Source organism: Typopeltis vanoorti, chromosome 10, assembly GCF_054136105.1.
Source record: "Typopeltis vanoorti isolate ZY-2024b chromosome 10, IOZ_Tvanoo_1.0, whole genome shotgun sequence".
Taxonomy (NCBI): Eukaryota; Metazoa; Arthropoda; class Arachnida; order Uropygi; family Thelyphonidae; genus Typopeltis; species Typopeltis vanoorti.
This window is the reverse complement of record NC_143558.1, coordinates 24,801,948-24,821,241: the sequence shown is the minus strand read 5'-3', so window position 1 is coordinate 24,821,241 and position 19,294 is coordinate 24,801,948. Positions and strand designations below refer to the sequence as shown.

General features: G+C 35.7%; 1 protein-coding gene across 2 annotated transcripts in view; it reads left to right on the top strand.

The window, feature by feature from the left end:
- The window catches only part of Gnpat (dihydroxyacetone phosphate acyltransferase), a 172,028-nt gene that overhangs the window by 8,549 nt on the left and 144,185 nt on the right, over positions 1-19,294 (top strand). For both annotated transcript variants that reach the window (XM_090399390.1, XM_090399389.1), the window contains exon 2: positions 14,819-15,010. In XM_090399390.1, coding sequence (XP_090255516.1) covers positions 14,825-15,010 — 186 coding nt within the window. In that variant the 5' untranslated portion in view covers positions 14,819-14,824. The remainder of the gene's footprint in view (positions 1-14,818; positions 15,011-19,294) is intronic.

Sequence of the window (19,294 nt, the reverse complement as noted above, 5' to 3'; positions counted from 1 at the left end):
AAGGGTCAAAGCTGTATAACTGAAAGAAGACCTCCACATAGCCTTTAAAGGAATGCAGAGAACCAACCAGGGCTTCTGACCTAATGTCCAATCCTCACCTTCTCTTCATGCACCCTGTTGGGTATATACCTGGATACTGAACGAATGAGGATGGGCTGGCAATTTGGGATTTAGCCGACCAAATTGTATTCTTATTGGCTTAAACCAATATAGAAAATGATGGTACAACATGACAAAATTTCTTGCCGGCTGGGGGATCGCCCGGTTAAACAAGGTCCCCCTTGTTTTCTCCAGGGAACCAAGGTGAACAACGAAAAGTCAGCTTCTGGAACAAAACTGAAATCACACCCCAATTCAACATCACCAGAGTTAAAGATTGGTACTATCAACATAAGAAGCCTGAATTGCAAAGAAATGGAGCTAGCTGAGGAATTAGATAAGTACCAGATCAACATAATAGGGGTGACTGAAACAAAGACAAAAACTGGTGAGATCTTTCTGAACAATAAATACAAAATGTTATATTCAGGAAATGACAATCAAGGAAAAGGAGTAGCCATAGTATTCAACACAAAATATGAAGCTAATCTTCTTGAATGGCAGGCAGTCTCAAGTAGAGTGATGTGAAGGCAAATATTAGAATGGGGAAGGTTCTACTAAGGTAGAAGTGGAGGAATTTTTTGATGCTTTAGAAAAATCAACTGACACAATGAAAAAGGAAAAGTTGGTCCTTGTTGGGGATCTAAATAGCAGAATAGGAAATGATTGTCAGACATACAAAAATATTTTGAGAAAATTTGGAGAAAAGAGCAAAGCCAATAATAATGGCAAATACCTGTTGGATTTCTGCTCAGGTCATGGACTGGTTATTACTAACACCATGTTCCAACATAAAAATGTGCACAAATTCACATAGAGAGAAGAGGCAAGGAATAAGAAAAGTCTCATTGACTATGTTATTGTTGATAGTGATGTTTTCTCCTTGGTGATTGACACCAGAGTGTACAGAGGATTTGAAATTGGAAGTGATCACTATTTAGTCTTGAGCAGGAAAAAATTGAATTTCATATTGAAAAGAATAACATGTAAGAAAGTTTTAAAGCGAATAAAAGTTGAGCAGCTCTCAGATGTGAACTATAGACTAAAATACACAAAGATTATTGAAGAAAAAATGAAAGATTTTGAGAACAGGAACCAAACCTTGGAGATTCAGTGGCAAGCCTTGAAACTCTGATTGATTCAACCAGAGAGGCATGTGGTGAGGTTATCTGCAAGCATCGACAAATCAAAACTCCATGGTGGACACAGGAAGTTAAAGAGGCAGTGAAGGAAAAGAAGAAAGCATATCAAAAGTTCCTAGCAAATAAGTCAGCTTGTGCTCTTAGAGAATACAGAGACAAATGTCATAAAGCTAAACACTTTGTAAAACTAGCTAAACAAAAGTAATGGGAGGACTTTGGCAAGAACATAGAAAATAAATATCAAGAAGGTGATAATATATTCTGGAGGTTGTTGAAGAAGCTTAGAAATGAAGGAAAGAGTGCTGTAAAAGGAGTTAGAGATGATAAAGGCTACATGAAAATGGGAGAAAAAGATATCCTTGAAGTATGGAGTAATTACTTCGAAAAATTGATAAATGAAACAAGCAGTGATAGCACATTCGTAAAAAAGACTGAACAGGCATACCGTGAGGAATACATATCCATACTTGAAGTAGAAAAATCCATCAAAGACTTGAAATGTGGAAAGGCAGCAGGAGTAGATGATATTCGACCAGAAAAGCTGAAATATAGTGGTATAAAAGTCTTACAGTGGCTGCACTGCATAGTTCAGAAAGCCTGGACAGAGGGACGAATTCCCCATGATTGGAGTAGAGCTCTAATAGTACCCATATATAAAAAGGGAAATAAAACTGAATGGGAGAATTACAGAGGTATTTCCCTACTGAGTGTTCCTGGCAAGATCTATGCAAGCATACTTGAGAAACGGTGGAGAAGAATTGTGGAAGAAAAGCTTGGTGAAGAACAAGCTGGATTCAGGCCAAATAGAGGCTGTGAGGATCAGATCTTCACTTTATGACAAATAGTTGAGAAAGCATGGGAATATAAGAAAGATCTGTATTTAAATTTTTTCCATCTGGAAAAGGCATATGACATGGTGCCAAGAGAGAAGCTATTCAATATGCTATAGTTATATGGTATCAATGGGGCATTATATCAAGCAATACTTAGTCTGTATTTGAGTTGTAAGTTGGCAGTTAGAATTGAAGGATGTACAGGAAAATGGTTTAATGTTAAATCTGGTGTGAGACAAGGATGTACAGTATCCCCTTTGTTATTCATTATCTACAGGGTGTTCGGGATAAATTTGACATATTTATAATTAATTATTATTTTCCGTAAGTTACATGTATTAACACACACTTCTCTTCATTTAAAAGTTTGGACCCTTCTTCATTCATATACAAGATGTCAGAAAGGATGGATAGCTGGAACCCACCTGAATCATGGAAGAGAATAACTTGTATCATGATGATTCGTGCCCGCCATCAAAATAAGGATATTACGACTGCTGCCCAATGCTCCCTGAATACAGTAAAAACAATCAGGCATGAACTAGAGACTTGCAATGGTGACTACGAGGATGTAGCAAGAAGAAAGATCCCTAGCAGACGATCTGATTGCGTTCGTACAGCAGAATTCCTCGCAAATCTGCAGGAACAGGTGTTGAAGAACCCTGGCATTGGAATTCGGGCTTTGTTTGTGGAGTTGCTAACTGTAGTCAAGCCCTGGATAACAAGGGTAGCCAATGGTAGGCCGTATGTATGGCAGCAGGATTCGGCCCCTTGCCACACCTCTGGGAAAAGTCAAAAATGGTTGTCTGAAAATTTCTACGACTTCACCAGTCCAAATGTTTGGCCTCCAAACTCCCCAGACCTTAACCCCATGGATTATTTTGTATGGGGCGCAGTTGAAAAAGACACCAATCGCACTTCCAGTAATACAAAAGCCCAGTTAATGGATAAAATTAAAACAGTTTTTGCAGGCCTTCCCAGGGAGACTGTAGCATCAGTTTGTTCGAGGTTCCGAAGCAGAATTGAAGCTGTGATCGATGCTAATGGTGGTTATTTTGAGTAAATCTTGTTGATAGTATTGTAATTAACTCTGCCTGTAATGTTTTTTTGTCAATTCATTAAATTTAATAGATACAAAGAAGATTTTCTTTTTCCTTACGAAACTGTCAAATTTATCCCGAACACCCTGTATATGGATCACATTATGAAGGAAAATTGTATTAAACATGGCAGCAGAATTGCAGATGTTAATATCAGCTCTTTGCTTTATGCAGACGATATTATATTTCTAAATAAATCCGCTACAAGTTTGAAGAGTCCCTGGCTAAATTGAATAACTGTTGTAATAGATATGGTATGGAGGTGAGCATTAAAAAGACAAAGACAATGAAAATAGGTAGAATTGTTGAAAATGTCAACTGTGTTGTGAACGGGGAAGCTATAGAACAAGTAAAACATTTCTGCTACTTAGGCACGATTTTTACCGAAGATGGTAAATTAAATATAGAAATAGACAACAGAATCAGCAAAGCTGGTATGGTAGGAAATCAATTGAATAAATTCATATGGAATAAGAGAGAAATCAGTCGGAACACTAAATTAGCTGTATACAAGACAGTGTTCATACCAGTTTTAACTTATGGATCTGAGAGCTGGGTCAGAAGTAAAACACTTGACCAAAGACTAGAGACCGCAGATATGAGAGTCCTGAGAAAGATTATAGGCATGAACAGATGGCATCAATGGCAATATCATATTAAAAACGAGGGTATTAGGAAAGAACTTGACATTGTCAACATCCAGGAATGCGTTAGCAGAGCTAATCTCAGGTGGTACGGTCACTTAAACAGAATGGGCAAGAAAGATTAGCAAAACAAATGTTCTCTGCCAGGTTGGCAGGAAAACAACCCAGAGGAAGACCAAGATATAGGGGGATTGATATGGTACAATGTGCCTTAGACGATAGAATTATAAGATCTGATAATGATAATATTGGAGTCTTGACAAGTAACAGACTGATTTGGAGGAAAATTGTAGATAGGAAGTTAGTAATGATGTAAATTTTTCATGTAGTACTATCATATCCTGTACACCCTTTGAGGGTACATGTCAGGAATTTTATGATGATAAAATAAAAATAACTAATAGAAAATATGAAGAAAAGCAGAACCAATTATGAGAGGAAACTGAACTGCTTAAAGTTGAAAACTTAGGGAGTTCTTTTGTTACATTGCTAGGTAAAGGAAAAATGATAATGGAAGAATAACTTGAAGGCAAGATGACTACAGTAGAAATAGCATAATTATTGAACAATCACTTTTTGGATGTATATCATCAAGGTGAAAATGATGTAATCATCTATCATTTAGATGAGAGCATGGATATGGAGTAACTAATGGTCTTAAAGATATTGCAAAATTTCAGTGTAAAGTTGGTTTGTGATTGGATAGATATCATTGCATGTGCATAGGAGTTGGTAGTGCTAAATATGTGGTTGTTTACATTGAGTTTAATTATGATACAAAGAGTGGAAAGCGTAAGATAGTCCCTGTTATGCAGAGGTGTTTGCTGAAACAAAGGCAGCAAACCACAGGACATTTATTGTTTCAGATTGGTTATTAAAGTTAAGAGCAGACTGGGTAGATAGTGACAGGAAACATGCTTTAAGAGACTGTGTAAGAGTAGAGAAATGCAGTGTTACATAATGTTTGGTTTCTAGATGAAACTTATTTGGAGACTGGACAGGGAGTAAGCAGAGTGTATGGTTTGGACAGTAGCACATCCTCATCAGTTTCATTGGAAAGTATACTTTCCTACTATACTGTTTAAAAAAAAAGTTGCTGTTGAGTGCTCAGTTATGTTTATAGTTGGCACTGAGGGGGCGGCCAAAGATTTCTGCATTTGGGAAGATCAGGATAACAGTGTGAAATTATTGGAGGCTGAAGGTAGCATGCTGAAAATCCAGTGATATTTATTGAGTATATGTAGTTTAGTCTTAATCTACTAGATATCTAGAGGCTGTATTATCATAAGTTATAACAGGATATATCTCTCCCATTAGTCGCATGCAGGTGCTAATTGAAGTTTACTGCCATTGAAGATTTCGATGATTTTTAGATAGATTTCTTCATTGAAACTGTCAGCTCTAATTGATACTTTTATGTGCTGCAGAATGATTGTCATTATGGGCATTTTTGTCTATCTCTTGGTGCTGACTTAAACTCTGTGTGACTTTTGTTTTTTCCATTAGGGTTCAAATTTCTTTGGATTGTTCTGTGGAACTGATAAGATGTGTTCTTTTTTGTTGTAGTTGTGAGATATTATTTTGTAAGTTTTGCCTAATTGGCACCTAGCATCTCATTTAGCAATGTGTATAGAGAAATTCTGTCACTTGAAAAATGACAGAATGCTTGTGAAAGACAGAAGGTTAATCCATGTAAAAGCTATTGTTAAATAAATTAAATTATATTTCCTGAGGAAAAAAAAAATAGGAGGCATATTCACCAACAATCCCATCACCCTCCCTCACAACAATATGGAGTTATTAAGACACTATTCAACAGGGCTAAATTATTTTGTTCAAATGACAAAGCCCTAAACATTGAACTAAATCGCATCCTTAACACTTTCTCAGCCAATGGCTACCCCCCCCCACAAAATACTAAAACCAGTAATCCACAACCCTCCCCTCTTTACAACAAAGATTACTCTAAATCCATAACCATTCCCTACATCTGGGGCACTCAAAAAATTACCAAAAATCCTAAAAAAACATGACTTGACCTCTTGTTACAGACCATATAGACAATTTGCATCCCTTATCTGCTCCACAAAAGACCAACCACTTCCCCTAGACCTACCTGGTGTATACCAGGTCCCTTGCAGCTGTAAACTGTCCTACTTTGGCCAAACAGGCAGGACAGCGAATATCAGAATTTCAGAACACAAGGACTACATCCGGTTTCACCAGTACAGCCACTCTGGGCTTGCAGACCATGCTCTTGAGATACACGCCACAGAATAAGGTGGAAGAAAGCCACAGTAATGCACCGCAGCAAGTTCAAATTTGAAAGACTATTCATGGAATCAGCCTCAGCCATTAGGAACATGCCAATGTTCTTTAAGGGCTGAGGAACATGAACAAACCTCAACAAATTTGGATGCATTAGACTGCCTCAAATTTGGAAAACACATCAGGAGAACTTCAGCCCAATGGCCAAGAATACCTAATATAGCCTGCTAGGGAGCACCATCAGGACTTTAGGAAAAACGGTAGCTTCCTTGCTTCGTCCTCATTTGCTGTGTGTAATGCCTGCATGCACGTGTCTTTATCTTAAGTTCCCATGAAGATGGCAACATGACGTTGCCGAAATATTGGAAATATATATTAAAGTTTAATTTAATTTATATTCTGGTATACGTTGTGAATTCCTTAAGTTATTTAATAATCATGTTTAACCAACGTATAAGCCTTTCTACAAGAGTCAACGTTTTAGTGTTGAATTTCAGTAATATAGTTAACAAGGGAGGGTTCAGATTTCTTGTCATTGAGTGAGTAGAATGTATTGCCAGGACATGCTTGAATGTAGCAGTGGTAAACAATTTTAAAAGGTTCTTGGCATTGTATGAAATAAAAATGGACTTATGATTCACTGGAGGTATCTGCTGGTTAACAATAATATTTGACTTTGGTATAGCAAACTGTTTTCTTAAATATTACTTTAAGAAACAAAAAATTTTGCAAGCAAACATAAGAAACCATGGTTTCAAAAAAATTAATTCAGCAAAAGTTAATTATCATTCATTATAAATATGAGAGATGAAAAGTTCTGATAAACACCTAGAACAAAAATGATATTAAACCAACTGATATAACCACAAGAAAGAACATATCTTAAGAACCTTTAAACCCCATGTTTCATCAAATTGTAACAATTTGTTCTTTTTGTATTAGGATATATAAGAAGACATGTCAGAGGTTTTGAAGAAATTCAAAGATGCATCAAAGTTTTTCTTGCTGCAAGAAAAGTCTGTAACTGAGATTCACCAAACTTTGTGCGAGACTTTAGGGGACTGTGCCCCAGCATATCGAACAGTTACCAGATGGGTGACCAAGTTTAAAACTGGGCATCCTGAGACAACAGATGCTCCTAGGTCAGGAAGACCTTCCACAGCGATCATGCCTGAAAAACGATACAGTGCATGCCGTGATCCTTGATAGACAAATACCATCCAAAAACATTGCAAAAGACATTTCAGAGATATCCAGGGAATGTATTGGCATCATTATTCACCAACATCTGGACATGCAGAAGCTCTCAGCAAAGTGGGTCTTCAAATGTTTGAATGCTGACTAAAAGAAAGAATGTGTGCTGTCATTTCAAGGGATTTGGGGTCATTTTGAGAAATCGTGCAAATTTTTTGGCTTGTGTGACTTGATAAAACATGGCTTCATCACTATGACCCAGAGACCAAACAACAGTCAGTGGAGTGGAGACACAATGGTTCTCCATGGCCAAAGAAGTTCTGAACCTAAAAGTCAGCAAGGAAGGTTCTTGCCATTTTTCTTTTGAGATATGAATGGTGTAATCCTTACCAATACCTCCAAAAAAAGATGAAACTCTCACAGCAGACAGATGATATAGTGAGATGACATAATGGATTAGTCAAATCATGGAATGAAAGAAGAGAATGAGAAGTTGATAAGTTAAGAGATAGGAGATGAGCTCTGTATGGATGTTGAGCAGCTGTTCATGCTCTTATAGGTTTAGAGAAAAGCAAATGATGGTGGTACCCTGTCTGATCGACCAGCTTCTGCCTATTTTCATAGTCTTTTTTTTTTGCTAATTTTCATATCAAATTTATTGCAGCATTTATTCAGTTTGGTTAGGGAAACCTGCAGACTTGTACTGGGTTTATTTAGGAGTATAACATAATTTGCATAAAGTAGAGCTGAGGTTTAGCATTTCCAATTCAGATATCAGTATAATGCCACTTTCCTAGATGAATAATAGTGAAGATAAAGTACAACCTTGTCTCATTGATTTAATTTCAAACCATCTTCCTCTATATACAAGTAGCCAAGTCGTAAAGATACTTCACGTGCAATCGTTTGTTTGTGGTTGGATAAAGAATTAAACCAAGAATATAATTTCTTTGCATCTTTAATTTATAGTATAACCAAGTGAAAAAACTTTCAACATCTATATCTAATCCAGAATATTTCAATAAAGTGTGATACCTTTTTGACTGCTTGCATATGGGTAATATATGATTTATGCATTATTTCAACCTTGGTATCTCTTCTGGTCTGGCTCCTACTAGTATGCTTTTGTGCTGAATTGGCTTCCATGGAGGTAGAGTACCTTTTCACATTGCATTTGCAGATGTGAAAAGGTATGCGCTTTGCATTATGGGATACCAAGTCATTAGCCTCTATATATCGTTAACCCAGCTGTGAAGATACTTCACGTGCAAACAGTGTTTGCTTATGCTTGGATAAAGGATTATACCAAGAATATAATTTCTTGGCATCTTTAATTTAAATCGTCTTCCTGTACCTCCTTTAATTCTGACTTACAACTCAAATACAGACTGTATTGCTATTGATATAATGTCCCATTTATTATTATTATTATTTTTTTAGCTATTCGCCAGTAGGAGGAGAAATGATTTGTGGAAGAATGACATTGTGGGATAAAAATGGGAATAATGTGACTGATCCAGAGGACATAGTCTTTCGCTTGGTTGAGCAGCAGGAAGGAGTGATGACGAGGGCCATCCCTGGAAGTTATGGAAGGAAACTGTGAGCAAGAGGGTGAGGAGTGGTTTCTTTGCATGGAAGGTGGTTGAACCATGGAATGCATTGCCTGAATGAATTGTTCAATGAACACTTTATTGGAGTATTTCATCCTGGAGGAGTAAATTTTACTAGAGGGATAGGGCAGGTTCGAGGTTTAGAGGTGCAGGAAGAGAGTATGTTCCAAATACTGAGTACTCTGGATGTCAGTAAAGCTGTGGGACTGGATGGTATTTCACCACGAGTTTTGAGAGAATGTGCTAAAGAACTGACAGCTCCTTCGACCTGGCTTTTCAATGAAAGTCTGGCTACAGGAAAGGTGCCCAGGGAATGGAAGGAAGGTAAGATAGTGCCATTGCATAAGGGCGGTAGCAGATTGGAAGTGTCTAATTATAGGCCAGTTTGTGTGTCATCAGTAGTAGTTAAGATCTTGGAGAAATTAGTCAGGAACAGTATATAACATTGGGCAGATGAGGGTAATGTTATCTGTTAGAGTCAACATGGATTTGTTAAGGGGTGCTCTTCTTGTTTTAGTAATATGCTAGCCTTTTATAATAAAGTTACAAGAGCAGTAGATGAAGGAAAAGCATATACTGCCATTTTCTTGGACTTAGCAAAGGCATTTGACAGGGTACCAAATGGTAAACTGATATTTAAGTTGCAGCACATGGGTTTTGATGTCAGGTTGGTCAACTGGATTCAGGATTGGCTGTTCGATAGATATCAGAGAGTTGTGTATGATGAGGCAGAGAGTTACAAGTGGGGGTCCCACAGGGCTCAGTACTGGGACCTATATTGTTTAGCCTTTATATCAATGACATTGTCAGTGGATTGTAGGGGATATTCAGTTGTTTGCAGATTATGTGAAGTTGTGAAAAGTTATTAGTAATAGTGCAGATGTGGTAGCCCTGCAAGAGGATTTGAATAAGGTAGACAGAGGGGCAAATCACTGGGGGGTGTCAGTTTAATGCAGCAAAATGTAAGGTCTTGAGGTTTGGGACACTATTGGAGGAGCTATACAGGAGGAAGTAGGAGAGATAAGAGATCTGGGGTTGATGATTGATAGAAATCTGAAATTCAGGAGACATATTGCAAAGGTGGTGTAGGTAGCACAGAGGATTGCTGCAATAATGAGAAGGACGCTAACCTGCAGAAATAAGTTATCATTCCATTGTATAAGACCCTTATCAGACCACACTTAGACTATTGTTCTCAGATTTGGTCCCCAGGATTTGAAGGGGATAAATTAACTGTGGAAAGGGTATAAAGGCAGATAACAAAGACAGTTTCAGGACTGTGCAATGTTAATTATGAGGATCGGCTGAGGGAATGTGGGCTGCAGAGTTTGGTGGATAGAAGGAGGAGAGGTGATATGATTGAGACTTTTAAACTGTTGAGAGGTGGTAACAGGGTTGACACTGGGGAGTTCTTTCGCTTGGTTGAACAGCGAGAAGGAGTGATGACAAGGGCCATCCCTGGAAGTTACGGAAGGAAACTGTGAGCAAGAGGGTGAGGAGTTGTTTCTTTGCATGGAAGGTGATTGAACCATGGAATGCATTGCCTGATAGCACGAGAATGGGCAATGAGTTTAAGGAGTGGTATGATAGACTTTGTATTTCCTAGAAGGGACCTCCCACGATGAGTCTTTTGACTCCATCGAGGCCTGAATAATAATTAATTATTATTATCCTAAGATCTCCATGGAGTCAGACTAATTGTGGGAGATTCCTTTGTCATATGAAACACTCAGTTCGTCATACCATTCTTTAAATACATTCAATTCTCTGCAGATACCACACTCTCAGGCATTTCATTTCAATCATTCACAACTCCATGCAAAAAATCTGTTTTCCACTCCCTTGCTCACACCTTCCTAATAATAAAGCTTTCAGGGATGACCTCTTGTTCTCCCCAATCTCCTATTATTTTATAAAAAAACCTCTTCAATGTTAATCCTATAAAAACCCTTTACCAACTTGTATATCTCTATCATATCACCCCTCTTCTTCTTATCCATTAGACTCTGTAAATTGCATCTTCTCAACCTTTCTTCATATTCAACATTCCAGAGCTCAAAGACTGTCTTAGTTAATCGCCTCTGGACCCTTTCCAACATCTCTTCATCTTTTGAAAACCAGGTGACCAAATATGTGCACAGTAGTCCATATGTGGCCTAATAAAGGCCATTTATACTATATAATTGTAGTGTTTTGAACAGCTTTTTTCTTGGCACATGCCTTTTTCAGATCCTACAAAACTTAAAATACAAATCCTTGTTATATTTGCATGATTTCTCAACTGTTTGTCTTAAAATTAAAACCTGACCAACTTGTTCTTCTCCATGTTTCCATTCCATAATTTTTCTAAGCATTTTCTCATGTACTTGTATAAATTGTGTCAGGACTCAGTAGGAAAATTTCTCTGTAATTCTGATTATTTCTCTTTTTATAAATAGGTGTGAGAGCTCTGCTGCAATCTTTGGGAATTCAACCCTCTGACCAGGCATTCTGAATTATGCAATGTATCCACTATAAAATTTAATGCCTCCATATGTGAATTTCTGTTGCATATTCTATGCTCCAGCTGCCTTTACACATTTTATGTTTATTGTTTTTCTACCCAAGTATCGATGTGCACTCACTGTCTGCATTCCTCTTGAATGTCTCTACAACTGTTGTCACTGCTTGTTTCATTCAACAGTCTTTCAAAGTAATTACTCTAGACATGTAGAATATCATTATCTTCAGTTTTCATATTACCTTTATCATCTTTGATTACTTTTATAGTATTTTTTCCTCCATTTCTAAAGCTTTTTCAATAGCCTCCAGAATATTTTCTCACCTTCCTGGTATTTTTCTATGTTCTTACCAAAATCTCTCCATGAACTGTGTAGCTTGTTTTACATGCTGCTTTACTTTCTGACATTTTTCTCTGTATTAGAGCATATGCTATGACCTACCTGCATGAAACTTCTGATACGCTTCCTCCTTTTCCTTGATTACTTGATCAGAACTCAATGGAGAATCCACCATTGAGTTCTGATTTTTCTATTCTTGTAGACGGCCTCAACATACACCTTTTTCCGACTGAATCAGTTGGAAAGGTGTGTGGTGAGGCAGGTATTATATTTGTATTTGAGTCTACAGTTGGGAAAGCTTCTCAATATTGATTATTTTTAAAACTTTCTTACATACTTTTCTTTTTAATATGATATTCAATTTTAACCTTCTTAAAACCAACTGATAATCATTTCCTATTTCCGGCCCTCTCTATATTCTTTTATTTCAAACCAGGGTGAAGATGTGACTATCAACAATAACATAATCAATGAGACGTTCTTATTTCTTATGATTTCTCTTGACTTTGTGCACATTTTTATGCTGTAACATAGTTTTAATAATAGCTAGTTCATGTTCGGAATAGATATCCAGCAATTACCATTATTCTTAGCTTTGTCCTTTTCTTCAAATTTTCCTAAATTATTTCTATATGTTTGGTATTCATTTCCTACTCTGCTATTTAGATCTCTAACAAGGACCAACTTTTCCTTTTTTGTTGTCAGCTACTTTCTTTCCTCAAAATTTCTCCACTTTCCCTTATTAGAACCTTCTGTAGGACTACAGAAATCAGTCTCATTGTCCAATTGCCCGAATCACTCTTCTTGATATTGCCTGCCATTATATTGTGTTGAATTTTCTCGAATGGCACTTTTCTGATATTTATTTTCCTAAAAATAAATAACAGGAAGGTGCTGATTTATTTATTTCAATCATTTGGAATTCGAATGTCTGATCTTTTACAAAGATTATCTTCATATAGTATTTAAGTTAAGGGATATTACATCCCATATTGTTTCTTAGCCGAATAAGAAACTCAAAGAGTTTCATGCCGAATATATAAAGTTCGGTGATTCTAAGCATAAGCAAATACCTGGGTAGTGCAGCACCTGACCCATTTGGTAGTGACCCGGTCTGGGTAGTGACCTTCTCTCATAATGTAGAACAGTAATACAGCTCCTAGGAGCTAAGTTCACATTATGGGTAAATACCAAGAATAGTGATCGGAGCTTGCTCCACCCTTACTGTGCGTTGCCTCAGTTTGCACTACCAAATGGGTCAGGTGCTGCACTATCCAGGTATTTGCTTACACTTGGAATCGCCAAACTTTATATAGTTTCTATATTCGGCATGAAACTCTTTGAGTTTCTTATTCGACTAAGAAACAATATGGGATGTAATATCCCTTAACTTAAATAAGTTCATGTCGCCGAATTGAAGCCTTTGGCTCTTCATATAATTAGTAATTCATATAGTATGATTATTATGTGACACCTCCAAGGAGTCCAACGACTCATTACAGAATGGCACTCTATTCTGCTACACACATCTAATCATCTCTCCTACTACACACAACTACCATCAATGCCATCTATCATTCATCACCACCACCAATAGTATTATTATTATTTTTTTTTTGTCTGTAAATTGCAGGTATTCTTGTAATGATGAGAATTGAACTTAGGCCTTTTCCAATCAAAGGGTATAATATACCATCATTCTTCCAATTGCGCCATGGAGGCGCTTAAACATTCAACACTAAATATGATTATCATCTTCATGTGAGGCCAACTTCAAGCCGACACAATGAAATTTGATATTTAATATGGGTAGCAAAATGAGTTCACTCAAATTTTTTGTTATAACTAACTAAGCCACTGATCTTGAGTGTGGACAGCAGGGTACCCCCTCAGTTTATTTGGGAGTTTCATCTGGCAAGCAGACAAACTGGCCCTGTGAACACACACACAGGTTATAATCATAGGATATAGTACTTAATCCCTCATTAGGAGGGCTCAACTAGTCCTGAGGGGCGGTTGAGGAACAAGGGAACCCCACACGAATAAAATAAATGGTCAAAATGATTTGAAATGATAGCAAACAGCTTCGTTCTAGTTGAATGGGATATAATGAAATTTGATATATATGATCTTGGCCAAATTTTGTTGCTACCAGTTTTTTGATTTCATCAAATTTTATTTAGTGACAAAATTAAGCTAAATATGAATACATGCATATGTTCAATTGTTATGATAATAAATAATATTACTGTAACACTAATGACATTATGTAACACCAATCGCTTTATTTGTAAGTGAAACTAGTTATTTCAGTATACAGATTTGTACCTTTCAGAACAAGTTCAAAAAATCATTGCTTTGAAGAGACATGCATCCTTCACTCATAGTGAAATATACAATGCAGAAGAAGTTGGATAGCTAGGAATAAATTTAATATGAAAAATGTATATAGAGTGTTTGTTTGTCTGTTTGTTTCCTTTTATAGTAAGTGATTATTCAAAAGTGCAACATCTAAAAAAAAGCCTATTAAATAATTTAACTATTTCTTTTGCTGGAAAAAAAAAGCCTGACGACACGTGCTGCCACAGATGAAAAATCTTCATTAGGGAAGGAAGAGTCAAATTTATGGAAACCAATCAGTTAAATGTATTACTTGTAAAGTAGCCTGAGAATTCACTAAATCGAAAATAAACCTTTTGGCATCTATAAAGAGATTTTCAGAAAATGAATAAAACACATACTCAGTGTAGTGCATTTCCATAGTTACTGAAACAAAAGATGGGAGGATAGGTTTGTTATTTTATTTATTTATTTTTTATTAAGTTTGCCAAACTTTTGCCTCTAGAATATTTTAAAATGATTGTTCTCTGCAAATTGAAACAATATTTGTTTTTTTCAACAGAAAAATTTCTTTTACATTTGTGGGGAACAAATACTTCTTACAGTGGTTTTGATCACTGAAGTCCAGAAACATTATAGATTATCCAAGTGGGGATTAGCACATGTTTTGTTTTTATTCAAGATGTTATACCATTTAAGCCTGCAAAATTGTTGTCTAGTAAATGTTTTTTACTTGATATTCTTTCAGTAAATAATGGCATTTCTGTCTACTGGGGAAGAATTTATTGATATCTTGGAAGATAGACGGAAAAAAGGTGATTTTAACTGGGTAACTCGAGATTGGAGTTGTACCACATATCGTTTTTCAGCGAATAGGAATCCTGATCAAATTAAGCAACAGGTATTACAGAGTTATCGGGTACAGCTAGTCATTAAAGAAGTAAGTGTACAAAATATTCTGAACTATAGATCTTTAAGATTCAGTATGTAGTGTGAATAAGTAATAATAAAATACTCTACAATTTGATATTATTTAATTGGTGCAATTTTTATTTGGGAATGATTGACAAAGTTTTTGCTTTTTTTCTCCCATTTTCTAGGTTTTAAATATCACCCATCTCAGTTAAAATTAAAATTTGTCCCTTTTTAAAATAACAATAAGTTTTAACTTTTGTATAAACTTATTTAATTTTTTTTTACATACTGAGAGCAGTTGACCTCACAAGTTCTGATTATCCTGTAATGTAAAGCATGCCTCTTGGGAAGTATACATTTTGCTTCTGTATTATAATGGATAATTTCCAGAACAGTTTCAACTTTTTATTGAGATCTATGCAATTTCTTGTCAAGTATGATTTTATTAATCAACCCAAGAAAAAGAAAACTTGCTACAACCAATTTCTCTTAGTATTCTTTCAGTTGTAATTCAGGAAAATGTCTGATGGAAGAAGCAGGGGAAAAAGAGATGGGAAGAGCAGGTACAAGGAAGATAATATTGAAGGAGAATTTGAAAGGAGAGAATTTGTTGAGGAACCCATGATAAAAGTGAAATGATATCAGCAATGGAATAGCTGCCAAAAGGAAAAGCTCCTGGAACTGATGGTGTGTCAGTGTAATTATTGACAGCAGCTGGGGGTGAATTAGCAAATATATTGACTGAAATTTGTCAACAGGTTTGGAAGAAAATATACTAGTGTAGAGATTGGACACATCAGTATTTATCTCTATTCCAAAAAAATCAAATATCAGAGATTGTGAGAATTATAGAATCATTGTTTTAATTTCACATGTAAGTCAAGTCAAGTTATTCTGAAAGTGATCCAACAAAGTCTGGAGCCATGTATGAATAGTGAAATGCAACAAGAACAAGTGTGATTTAGGAGAAGTAGAGGAACTTGAGAACAAACAGCAAACATGAGATGGATTATGGAAAGAACAAAAGAATTTCAGAAGGAAGTATTCATCCGTTTTATTGATTTATAAGAAAGCTTCTGATTACGTGGATCACAATAGACTGTGTATTGTAATGAGATCAGTGGGAATACTTGAACATCTAATTCTCTTGATGAGAGAGAGAGCTGTATGGCAACCAAAAAACTTCTGTAAAAACAGTCTTTGGAGAAACAGTGTTTGAGTGGGAAAAGGGGTGCAGCAGGGTTGTATGCTGTTGCCCTACCTTTTTAAATACTCAGTGTATTTAAAAAGTTATTTAAAAATATTATAAGAATGGCTGATTTGGACAAAGATCCAACTGGAATTACGATTGCAGATGATACAACTCTCATAGCAGAAACCAAGGAAGATCTGGAGCAGTTGATTCTATTGGTTAAGACAGAAAGTAACAAAGCTAAGCTTAATTTAAACATCAGCAAAACAAAAGTGATGGTGTCGTGACGTGTTCTCTTGACGTTCGAATCTGCCATCTTGCTAAAAGTCACTTTCATCAAATAAGGAAAACTAATTGCAAATTAATCACTGATCTAAGGGTAGAGAAATTTCTATTATACTGCCCCACTCTATCCTTAGATAAGTCTATATGAATTAGTAGGATTAATTCAAAATTAGTTAGCAGTCTTTTCGCTCATTCAGGCCGATGGTATTTATTTTCTTTCCTTCTGGGATTCCCGCTAGATCCGAATTTTTGTGAACGGTGCAATAAAAAGAAATTCAGGCAAACACAATATTTAAATTAACAAACAAAACATTTAATATATGGTTATATAACAAATACAGGTATTCCACTTTTAAATATGACAACTCAGTCAAGCTAGTACATCAGGTCAAGTCATTCACATTAATCCAATCTTTCAAACTTTCTCAAACAAATTCACAGTTTCAGAATCACAAAGTTTCTTTACTCAAATTATTACAATAGAATTTCTTATTTATTCAGTTTCCATGTATCTCTCAGCTACACTCTACGATTAACTCATAACAGGCACTAACCACGGTAGATATCACTTCAATGTCTATATTTTCAACTCTCAGCCTCGATGGTAAGCTACAGTTAATGTTAGAAACAGCGCAACGGAACTAATACTTAAATCTGCATACACTGAAATAAACTAATGACTGTCCTTACCAGACATAATCTTCAGTACTTCCAATATTTTGTGAGCACACTTTCAAATTGTATTTATCACACTTGCGAAACACTAAATAACTAAAACATTACTAATCCCGCTTCAAAAATCCAGATAACAACTATAAGGTACATTAATTATTCTTATTTATCATTCATCAACTAGTTTAACTCCGTACAATTCCCTTTCATGGTAGTACAGAAATAAGTCGTAATTGTAGACTGACTGGATTTATTCAGTATTCTTCTTTGAATGTCCAGTTCTCTAATTATCCGATTACGGCAATAATTTCTTTTTATTACTACGGCTGGTTTTGCTTTCAGCCAACTATAAGATTCACTTATATAAAAAAATATCTACTCAACTCCTATCCTTAGGAATCTTTTAATTACTTCTACTTCTTTAGTTTACTTCCTTGCTACCTTATAGTTCCAAAGTTCCGTTTCGACTCCCTACTTACTACTACGTATCTCTTTTTCTCTTCTCCTCTACAAACGCTCCCTTCACACGCGCTCGTTTATTTCCACGCGTCTCTATGACAACCGATAGACGTAAACATTCTCGCGAATGTTACATTAGGTTATATAACTACATTCAGTTATTACATAACGTCAACTTTCATGAAAAGAATAAATAGAATATTTGCATTTCAATAAATGCGTAGTTAAATTACAAATATAAGTTCTTACAATATTGACAAAACAATAAACAAAACAGCTTAATAATATCTAATACAGAATCAATTAACCATTAAAACATTTCTTTGATTAAGCAATTAAATATTTGACATAATTAAGGTAGTTATATTATATTAATTTATAATATATGTTATTTACATCAAATAATATTTACAAATATAGTTCCTGTGACGGAAAGTCATGTTGGATTCTGAATCAAACAACATTTATTCTATTTTCTACATAATTAGAATCCAACAAAGGCTTACTCTCCCTTTGAAAAATTTTTCCTTAAAGAAAAATTTTTCACTCTAAACCTTTTAGGTGGTGGAATCAGATTTCTACTACCCCTTTTTTTTGGGGGGGGGGTCTTAGGTTATACCTTGTTTGGATGAAACTCCATCCTGTGTTTTCTACAACGCATGTACTATCTTCTACAACTTCTCGGTCTTTACTTAGATTCTTACTGTCATTACATTTGACTGTAGTATATCTTCTACTTTGGTGATTGATTCTTCTGGTTTTCCTTCTGTAATTATTTAAGTCCTTATAATTGTCTCCTCTTCTCATATTCTCAGTTCTGATATGCAAAGCTGATATCTCAGTAAAATTAATCTCAGCTGGTAATTGATTCTCAGTACAAATTTCTTGCTCAGAATCAGATACTTGAAGTTTTGATGTCAAGTCAGTGTCAAGTTGAATAACAGGCTGATCAAGTATAGTAGAGCTTAAATCAGTATTTTTCACAGTTTGTTTGTCTATAGATGATTGCATTTCATTAGGTTGTTCTTGATTAGGCACACAAAATCTTCTTGTTGGTTGCCTTGTTCCTGTGCATTCAGACTTATTGTTTCTTTTAACACGTATTCTTCTATTCAATATGGATATTTGACCTGTGGAAAAGTCGCAAGAGAAGTGATGCTTCTCCATAAAATTTGTTCCTAATATTATGTGAGCATTTAAGCTAGGAGAGAAAGGGACTATCAGTAGATCTTGATATACACAGAGCTTGACGTCAGGTATATAAATTTGTGCACGAACTTTTTCATATGCTGTAGATCTCGAATTAGAAAGAGTGGAAATTCTTACAGGTCTCCTTAAATTGGTGACATCCTTCCATAATCTATCTCTTAACTTTAGGAAATAATGCTTACTGATGATTGAGGCATTACAACCTGTGTCAAATAGAATGTTACAATTATGACCTTTGACACATCCTGTAACCTTCATCATTAATTCTCTTGATCTAGGGAAATTTTGAGCTTTATTATATGTTCTGTGAGAAATATGTCCAAAATTAGAGTTTCTTCTGCTGTTAGAGTAGTTTCTTTTATTAAAGTAGCAATTCCCAGCGATGTGACCAATCTTGTTGCAATTAAAACATTTGGGAGGATCTCCATCATCTCTGAGAAATTTTCTCCTTGTCTGAGCTTGAGGATCAATGGGAATTTGCTGTCGAACATT